This window comes from Haemaphysalis longicornis, unplaced genomic scaffold (genome assembly GCF_048455015.1).
Source record: "Haemaphysalis longicornis isolate Haplotype H1 unplaced genomic scaffold, Haemaphysalis longicornis Haplotype H1 scaffold_9, whole genome shotgun sequence".
Lineage (NCBI taxonomy): Eukaryota > Metazoa > Arthropoda > Arachnida > Ixodida > Ixodidae > Haemaphysalis > Haemaphysalis longicornis.
In genome coordinates, this window is record NW_027526460.1 from 34593421 (window position 1) to 34603271 (window position 9851).

Below are 9851 nucleotides of genomic sequence, written 5' to 3' on the forward strand. Positions count from 1 at the left end.
GAGAAAGAATCCTCCGTGCCTTTTCGAGTTGCAACAACAAAAAGAAGGAATTACAACTTTAACAGATTGAATTTTAGGTGTAGCCGGTCTTGAACGAATAGTGGTATCATAATGCTTGATGAAGTACTACATAAAATGTTATGTTCTAGTCACACTGTTACTGGATATTGAGTAACTCTGGTTTTTATCTGTTTATATCACTTTTCGACTACCAAACTAAAACCTATTTAGAAATAATATCAATTTTTCAAATTCCAATTGTATTAATATACAAAATTTATCAATAGTTTTAATAAAATCACATTATTTTTAGTTTGCTATATTTATTATAAAACATGCAGCGACCTCTGTTTTGTGCCGGAAAAGTGTACCAGCTTGAGCAGGCCTTGACTAGTCACACCGGTTTTCTTTTGCCGTCTGCTGACAGCAATGGGTCACCGAAGGAAGGGCAGACAAAGTTTCATTTCGGGCTGCGACAGCCTACGTAACTTTGTTGATCGCACCTGAAACTTCACTGCTTCGTTTCTTCAACATGAAGCGAGCGTTCGTACGTGCACTGTGCGCTCGGGACTATGTTACTGCCACTCAGTGCCACACGAGAACTTTCGCTTCAGCTGGTTTCTGGGCCTCCACAAAAACTACCGACTGGAACAGAGCTGTGTCTAACGCGGAGAAAATCGTCGGTTACCCGACGTCCTACTTCAGCCTGCGATGCCTGCTCAACGACGAAACTTCCAACATTGCGTTTCATGTGCGAAAGTTGATCGGCACCAATCACCCAGTATTGAAGACTGCAAAGTGAGTACTGCGTCATATTCGGAACAGATGTCTCTGCTCGGATTTCTCAGACACTTTCGTGCTTAGCTACTCAGACAGAGCGCGTTTTAAACCAGTGCTTAACCGGCACCCGCCTCTGCTTGTCATTTGGCGGCCCATATGTTGAGACGCGTTTAAACGTTACCGCGAACTCTCCCCTTCCTGCACGAGAGGTTAAGCGCGCGTTCAAGTAATTCTGATGCTGTAAAATCATTTCGATGAGGGTCGTTTAGCGATTACAACGCCAGCTAATTTTTTGCGTGCCGTCTGTGTCCAGAGAGAGAGAGAACAACTTTATTTTGTGTCCACTTTACACGATCTCCCGTGAGTGAGAAAAAAAAAAAGTACCCAGTACGAGAGAAGTATCGGCCCGAAAGCGTTAAAATACCCCGGACCCCGCCTCTCTCTTTGTTTTGTTTGCGTACAAGGCTGAGCTCATGCTCTGGAATGGGTGCAAACGAACTTCCTTGACCGGATGACCCAGTGGCTTTGAGCGAGCAAGTCGGTCCTGCCTCGTCTCGGGGAGGTACTGGAGAGGAGGAAGTGTCGACCGCTGCTCTCCTGCGACCGTGCGGGCTGTTGCGTAATCCGGTCAGGCGAGCAGCGGTGTCTCGGGCTCTCCTCCTCTTCTGGAACTTCATGCGCCACCGACCCTGAATGCATGTGCTCTGTCGGTCTGTCTGTGTGTATGTGCGTGTGCGCGCGCTTTAAGTATCTTGAGCTGCATAAATAATGGAGACTTATTACAGCCTCTATGAAGAAATCTCAACCACTGTCAACCATCAACTACTGTGCTGTAAGCCAACTCATTGAGAAAAGAAACATGAACAAGAAATAAAAGAAACAAGCTTGCGTCACCTAAATTAACAATTGGGTATGAATCTTCTTGTCATTCTATGAAGCACTACATGGGGACGGCAAACATCTAGTTGCGGTTGTTATTGTTGTTCAAACAGAGAAGCATCTTGCAGGCATCGTTCCAAGTGCTTTAAAATTTGAAAAATAGTAATGATGCAATAAAGCCTGAGCGCATAGAATAGTTTGATCTTGCAGCGCACTGCTGCCCTGAAGTACTGCAAGACAGTTGTTGTTGAAGCAGACGCTGGACCTGTTCCAACTGATGAGGGCGCTGTGAAGGTCCCAGCATCATCATAGAACTGGTGGTTGCGAAGACGGCTGAGCACATCAGACGCCCTAAACTGTGCTTGGCTGCTGGAAGCATTTGTTCTACTGACCTCACTATACTCCCCACCATCCAGCTGCAGTTCTGAAGCAATAATATGAGAAAGTCACCAGCAGTTCTATATATATATAGATTTTACAAATTTGGGAAAACTGGTGTGGGATTGCACACAGCATCATTGTCAAAAACGGCCAGAGCCGAAATTTCTGGGGTCGATTAAGATTTTCGGTGAACATTACAGCGTGTTTGGGCTGTGTGCACCAACAGATGCCACCACATGACAGCGGCACAGATCACGCCATACACTTCATGTGGGTAGCCTTCAAGAAGTTGGCATCCAGTTCTTTCTATCGTGGATGTAGCTCTTTTTTAATTTTTTGAGTGTTTCAGTTTACTAAGGTGCACATCACTGCACCGCGTATGCCTCTTGTGAACAGTTTGTCACGTGCAGTTCCGACGATGATGTCGGTGATCCCTGTTGGAGAATTCATATCGAATGTAATCTGCACGATTGAGTGGTAAAAATTATATCTCAAGTTGCAAGTATGTTCTCTGTACAAGTAAGGCATGCTCTCGCATAATTTTGTCACAGGCTATGATATGAACTCCAAGCAAAAGCTTGTGTTTGTCCGTATACACGTACTAGCGGCCACAAAATAAAACGGACCAAGAAAGCTGCGTTGCAAGAACTATCGGCACGACACTTACCGTCCCAGTGCTTGCTGTCAAGATGTGCGTGCAGGTCCTTTGCTAGTCAGTGCATGTCAATTTTTTTGGATTTCGGCCGCAGCACTTCGTTTGTTTTGAAACCAGTGCATAACGCGGCAGGATGAACGCTCACCGTGATTCGTGGCAGCACGAGTTATGCGCTGAAGCTGTAGTCCTGTGCAGCTCCATATATGCTCGTCTGCCGCCGGTTTAATTGGTAAGCATTATTTGCTGATTCACCCACATTACCAACCTTGTAATGCCCTGCATCTGCACAAAAACTCGTAATTAGTGAAGTTAGTGTACTTAATAGTTTTAATAGCAAAGATGGAGGTAATGGGCCGAAGAAAATTTTTAGAACTAACAGAGACAAGAAATTAAAAGTAAGAAATAAGAAAAATGAACCAATGAAATCGAGGATGTCGCTTATACTCGTCATCCCAGGATGAAGAAAAAAAATAAGTCACGAAGAAGCAAACAGAAAAGAAATAAAAAATATGAGGTCCCACCAATTATATAACATCCTGCATACGTATAAAAATACATAATTGACAAGGTTAGCACGTTTACTCGTTATAATAATGTAATAAATGTAAAATACTTGGTGAGGGAAACAAACTTAGGATGAAGAGAAGCTGTGCAGTAATGCTTGATATTATCTGTCGCATCCGTTGCATACTGACCTGCAACCATTCAGTCCCGCACGCAGCTTTAACGTCTTCCCGCACGCAGCTTTAACACAACTTTAACGTCGCAGCTTTAACCGGCACATGCTGCAGGCTGCCGGTTGCTACAAAGAATCGTGCCTTTAGGTTGGAATGCAGCACAAGGCACCACTGGGTCTTTTATTTTACAGAAACGAGGCCTAGCCACAAAAATCAATAAAGCTGACATGCGTTGTCTGACTAGCAAAGGACCCGCATGAGCACTCAGCTATCTCGACATTAGGCGCTGGCCTGGAAGGTGTCGCGCCAATAGTTTTCATGCACCGCTTGCTTGGTCTGTTTGATTTTGTGGCCTCCTGTACGTCACGGTATTCCCATCACCATGACCTGCTCCTCACAGACATTGAGTGGAGTAATTAATGGGATATTGATCCTTCTCGCAACCCCTCGCAAGCATGAAAAACGGAATGAAGTGGCACATCATCCTCCTGCTGACGACTGTGCAAGGCAACCCTTCTCCTTATGAGAGACAGGGGGCAGATGAGTGGGGAATAGTCTTTTTTACTGAAACCATGATGTCACCATATTCTGCATGCTCTCTGCTTCTCCGAAAAAGAACCGAACCCTGGACGTCTCGCTCCGGCCCCCCACTTTGCAGGCGGCTGATCTACAACGGCCGGACCAACATCCAGACGCGGGGCCTGATCGTGCTGCTGCTGTCCAAGGCAGCGGGCCACCAGAGCACGCGGCCGGACTGCCTGGAAGAAGAGCGTGTGGCGGGCATCACCCAGCGGCAGCGCTCGCTGGCCGAGATCACCGAGATGATCCACACGGCGCACCTGATCCACCGCGGGGTGCTCAACCTGTCCAACGACCTCTTCCCCGACGCCACCACGCTGAGGGACCTGCAGTTTGGCAACAAGATATCCGTCCTGACGGGGGACTACCTTATTGCCAACGCCAGCAAGTCCCTCACTGACCTCAAGAACTGCAAGGTGCGTGCTGCCCCACTCCTAGGGGATACGTAGAGACTCCTCTGGCCAAACATGGCTCATTGTCTGTATGTGTATTGTTTATCGAGACGGGAGGAATAACAGCGCAAGGGACCAGGTAGGGACAGTCGAGTATAACGAGCCCAGGCACAGAGCATTAGTCACTATATTGAACACGCAAAACTTTTCAACATTCGTGCAAACTAACTCCCTCATAATGAGCTAGACGTTGGAGATAGTGAACTCTGAATGCCCATTGCCAGTGCTATGAAGCTCCGATTATGGTTGAGCTGCCTTGTTGCACCCGTACTGTGCCAGCTTTGGAGCAAGTGGACTGGAGCATGTCCATGCAGTGTCACTCGTCGACTGGTTGAGTCTGCTGTTCTTAGTGGTCTACAGACACAGGCTAGCAGTAGTGAAGGCAAAAAACAGTGCAAAGAAACAGCACGTATGAACCAACTAGCCCGCCTTCACACTCAAGAAGTAGTACTTACTAAGTGTAACTTTATTTGCAGAAAACAAATTCCTTCCAGGCTTTTTTTTTCTCTTCCAGGCTTTTTTTTTCTCGTAGTAGATAACAAGTCCATTATAATGAATGCGCCTCAGAAGATTGCTATATACCGGTGTGGTTTTATTGAACTGCTTCATATATTACTTTACCTGCAGTGCATTGATCACTTCATTATAACCAGGTCAAACTCAGTTCGAAACCATGTACATTTTATTGCACATACACGGCCCACACATATACTACAGGAAAGTATGCGTTTAAGGCGGAATTCGGATTTATGGAGAGCCCAGCAGGTAACCATGTTTATCATTGTGCATTAATTAGCATATTCTGGCCCTTGCATCTGTCTGCGATAGATGATGACCATCTCCTAGCCTCCCACAGGTTTCCCTCCAGAACCCGAGCACCTATCTGGCCACTGTTAAAAAAGAGTGATAAATAGAGGCTGTTTGCTGCTTCAGCACTGATTGTTGGCAACCCCCTTGGCCGACATGCACTCGCAGGTGGTGGACCTGGTGGCGACGGCCATTGGGGACTTCATGCAGTCCGAGTTCCTGGGCGAGCACGACCAGCAGGGCAGCCCCGTCCCGAGCCCCGGCATGGGCATTGCCCAGTGGGAGGAGAAGAACTACCTCTCCACGGGCTCGCTCATGTCCAACAGCTGCCAGGCCACCCTGGAGCTGGCCGGACACGACCTGCCCTTCCAGGAGCTCGGATTCGACTTCGGCAAGAGCATCGGCCTCGCCTGGCAGGTGGGGGCCTGGCCCGTTTGCGGACGTCGCTGTGACACGACGGTTGTTGTGCTGGGACATGCGCAAAGCAGTAATCGCAATCCCCTGGTGTGATATCGGTGGTTGATGCGAACAGTAGCTTTTAACCTTGATACTATGACGTTTAGCTGTACACGGTGGAGTTTTGCTGTGTCCAAACAGGCATCTGAATAGAAACAGCGCAGTCTTATCATACTTTGCACACGTGGAAACTTGAATATTGCTGCCATTTTACACAAGCCAAGAAAGTTTTTCTGTTTCGCCTGCTCAGGTTTGCTAGTGGTGAGCCGTTATATATCCAGATAAAAAGACTCAGGTTCACAAGAGATGAAAAGAAAAACATGGTCATGTGGTTACATGCCAAACCGTACCGATAAGATTGGGCTGGCACTGATTTTCAGTGTGCTGGTTGCAATACATGCGAACCAATACAAATTACAGGCAATGCAAAGTGGGTTCGATCACCGCTGAAGCAGTTTCTGAGCTGTGAAGGCATAGTTTTGATAGAGTTTCTTCAGTCTGTTTCTTTTTCCAACTTTACGTTGGTTCAAGGCTTACATTAGAAATTAAAGCCTGCAATCACAGGCAATTTATAAAGCATCTTTTATCCCTGCAACTAAATGGCAGCACCGTTCCCAAGCTCCCTATTACCAAGGGCTCTTTTATGCAGTGCAACTCATTTACAGCAGCACTGTTTCGAGGAGCACTCAAACCCAAGCGTCATGGCCAGTGTGAGCGGAACCCAGTGTTTCTTGGCTGTCTAGCATCCACTTTTCACATCAGTTCATCATGTTCAACACAATGGCTATCTTTTTACGCGTTTGGAGGAATCTAGCCCCTGGTGTTGCAATGCATCGCTTGCCAGTGCATGGTAACCGAGCCCCCTCCCGTGAAGTGTACCAAGTGTACCACTGACCACCCCCTCGTCCCCAGGTGCACTCGGACCTGCAGCCCTTTGTGGACACGTACCGGTACCCTCCGGGCCTGCCGTTTGTGCTGACGTCGGCACCGGTGGTGCTGCACCTCGAGTCGGACCCGGGCCTCCTGGAGGAGATCCGCAGCCACAGGGACAACGTGCAGACGCTCGACTACCTCAAGGTCCGCAGGCCTCTTCAACAACGGGCCTCTTCCCCCCATGCACTTGCCACACTGCCAGCACTGTTCTCGTACATAGCCACAGTGGCTGAGCTGTTGTGCTACTGAGTGTGGAATCGCAGGGTCGACTCCCGGCCACACAGGCTGTAGTATAGTAAAAGCTCGTTCATTCAAACTGGAAGGAAGCGGAGTTCGAATTGGTGGGCAGGCATTAAAATGAATAGACATCGTGCTGTACTGCGCAGGCATAATACAAAGAAGCCACCTCTGGACGCGTTATCGCAAATTAGGGGCTACTACGCACCTGTGGCAAGTGATTTCGTGAATAATGACACTGTCTAGACTTGAAAACACGTTTATTAAAGTAATCACCTGCTGCGGAAGCGAAATAAGCTGTTGCAGCAGCGTAGGGCGCGCCCTACACTGTTGTTTTTCTGTTTCGTTGCTATTCATCCCTAGTAAATTTGGTTTGGTTTGGATTTGCAACACATTGTAGTCACTCTGGGCCGACTTCTTCTGCAAGGAGCAATGGAAACCAGGGGATCCCAGTTCGAATTAACTGCTCTGGATACTGACGCGTTCGAATTCTCGGCATGTTTTCGCCCACTGAAATATACAGGGCCGTGCCAGGGCATCAGTTTGAATTAACTGTAAGTTCAAAATAACCGAGTTCGAAATAACGAGCTTTTACTGTATTTCTATGTAGACGGAATACTAAACCACACATGCAATTACGGCAAACGTTGGAGAATGCAGGGCTCAAGATTGCGAGAATAAAGAATAGGAAAGGTTTAGGTTCATGTGTAGGGCTGGTATAAGCAACCAGAGTTAATCGATGCGTTGTTATTCGGGCCCTACAATAACATGCCGAACCTACAGGGGCAACATACTGCTGCATAAAATGTGCGAGAAGTGCTTTTTTTTCCCCGATGGGATTAAAAATTAATGTGGCTTAAAGCTCCTTTCGTTTACATTTTAACCTACACACTGGAAGTTTTCTCACAGAATGTCATTTGGCATGCTGAGAGTATACAATCAGTGTCCATGTGACATAGCTTTTGTTACGTAATATGATTTACCACACTGTTTTTTTCCCAAATTTTTGATTACCTATGCGAAAATACTGTCATAATTTATAGATTTTTTGTGTTCCAGAGAGTATACCACAGTTGCAATTTTAACTTCTCAGTGCAAGAATTATGATGACTATATATTATAATGACTAATAATTATGATGCCTATATCCAATGTAGAACAATACCAATAGAATAATTTATACTTGGGCAAGCAAGAAGTCTTCAAAAACAGCAATGACGCATATCTGACCAATATGCCTTGGCAACTGACCTTGGGAACAGTTGGTCCCATGGTAAAAAAGCTTGTTTGAGAAAACTAGGATACTTTTAAACAAGGTTTGAGTGCAACAGCTCTTAAGGATTCACAATAGGACTACTAATATGTTGCACAAGTGCCTTCTTTAGAACGCGATCGTAGACAAAAATGGTACGTAAAATTGATTTTTTTGACACTGAAGAGCAGGGTCTTTGCCCAGGGAGCCCTGGAATGGGGCTGGCTTTACACTTTGTGTTTCATTCATGTCTGGTAGGGCTCTGAAAGCTACAGACTGCTCATGAAGGGAACTGGAATATTGTTAGGACGTGCTGATGATTCATGCTATCTTTTTCTGAGCACGCGTTAAACCATACACTAGCGGATACGCAGCCACTGTGGTGACACACAAACCAACAAAAAGTCATAGGACGGTTAAGAATGTTGGGAAGGAGAACAATATTTTGAGTTATCTTTTGTGCGTGGGACTGTAATACCTGTCTCGTAATCTAAAGACCGGGCTCATGTATTCACCATATTATTAAGGAAGCATTAAGATGTTTCAGGGCCCTTTTAATACCTTTCCTTTCTTTTTGGTGACCCCAGGTCCACAACGCAGTTGTGAATGGAGATGGCATCGAGAAGACAAAGGCTCTCCTGGAATCGTATACGTCAAGGGCTCTTGCTGTTCTCAATCAAATCCCTCCTTCGGAAGCAACGACTGCTCTGTGCAACATTGTGCAAGCATTGAGAGAGTGACCACACTGTACTGCCTTTTACAAGAGTACTTTCTTTCTGCCAGGCCTGTGCTCGTAGAAAGCTCTCACTTGTTGACTGACCGGTGTGTACTGTGTTCTGTTTGGCTTGTTTTACTCGTCTTAAAAAGACCAGAACGTTTTTTTGTCTTGCTCACGAGACCTGTGCTACTAGTATTAATAAAACCAGTGCAAGTAACGTGCCCAAGCACGTGGCGCTTGTACCAGTTGTGGCACGTCTCATTATAACAGGGCACCGAGAATGCCAATGGGGTGGCTGCAGCAGGCTGTACAACTGTTCTCTTACAAGTCTGTCATGCGAGTTTGTGCCCTAGCTAGACATGAACTGTCTCTGCTGAGGAAGTGTGTGCCCACTTGTACACCCTCATCGGGGGGAGAAGACCGCACACTAGAATTCGCAACACAGGTTATTGGCAAGAATGCCGCAGTGTAGTACCATCTTAGCATTCATGGTTGGGAACCAAACGCTTGCCTGACCTCAGGAGTGGGCAGAAGCGTTAGATTATTCATTTTACCGGTACAGATCTACCAGGGAAGGGTCTCGTGGTTAACTATACTTGACAAGTACAGTCAGGAGCTGTCTTCTTCACAAACTAAACCTGCACGCACTGCACAATGCAGTTGTTTAAAGTATTGTAGTCTTTTCTTTTGCCAACTACGTGATGGAAAGAAAGTTGCAAGTGCGTCAGGGACTCTGGTTGAGGCAAAGCCTATAACAATAACCACAATCGCCGACACTGATGCAGTTAACAAATGCCTCCATCGTCATTTCTCATGTACCTGCAAAGTCATACAAGCAATTACAGCATTTGAAACAATTGTGCTGTAACATGCTGCCTTTGTGTGTGCCTTGCCTCGATTGAGATTAATATAAGTTGGAACAGCCTGGGAGATCCTAGACAGTCACGTCACATTTTCAGAACACTGAGACAAATCGCCATTTGTTGGGCTAAAATGTTTTATTTGCACAGAACACTGAGACAAATCGCCATTTGTTGGGCTAAAA

General features: G+C 46.3%; 1 protein-coding gene across 1 annotated transcript; it reads left to right on the forward strand.

Annotated features, from left to right (window-relative positions):
* Positions 1-386: 386 nt before the first annotated feature.
* Positions 387-9048, forward strand: Pdss2 (Decaprenyl diphosphate synthase subunit 2). The gene is made up of 5 exons (XM_077683474.1): positions 387-798; positions 4031-4367; positions 5379-5627; positions 6579-6743; positions 8676-9048. Exons 1-5 carry the CDS (start codon positions 533-535, stop codon positions 8826-8828), a joined length of 1170 nt encoding a protein of 389 aa, XP_077539600.1. The 5' UTR covers positions 387-532; the 3' UTR covers positions 8829-9048.
* Positions 9049-9851: the final 803 nt, after the last annotated feature.

What these genes read in the sequence shown, in the direction of transcription:
- Pdss2 (XM_077683474.1), top strand. Translation starts at nt 533, where the DNA reads ATGAAGCGAGCGTTCGTACGTGCACTGTGCGCTCGGGACTATGTTACT. An exon ending in CTGACCTCAAGAACTGCAAG is followed by an intron (nt 4,368 to 5,378) that starts GTGCGTGCTGCC and finishes ATGCACTCGCAG; the next exon opens with GTGGTGGACCTGGTGGCGAC. An exon ending in AGACGCTCGACTACCTCAAG is followed by an intron (nt 6,744 to 8,675) that starts GTCCGCAGGCCT and finishes TGGTGACCCCAG; the next exon opens with GTCCACAACGCAGTTGTGAA.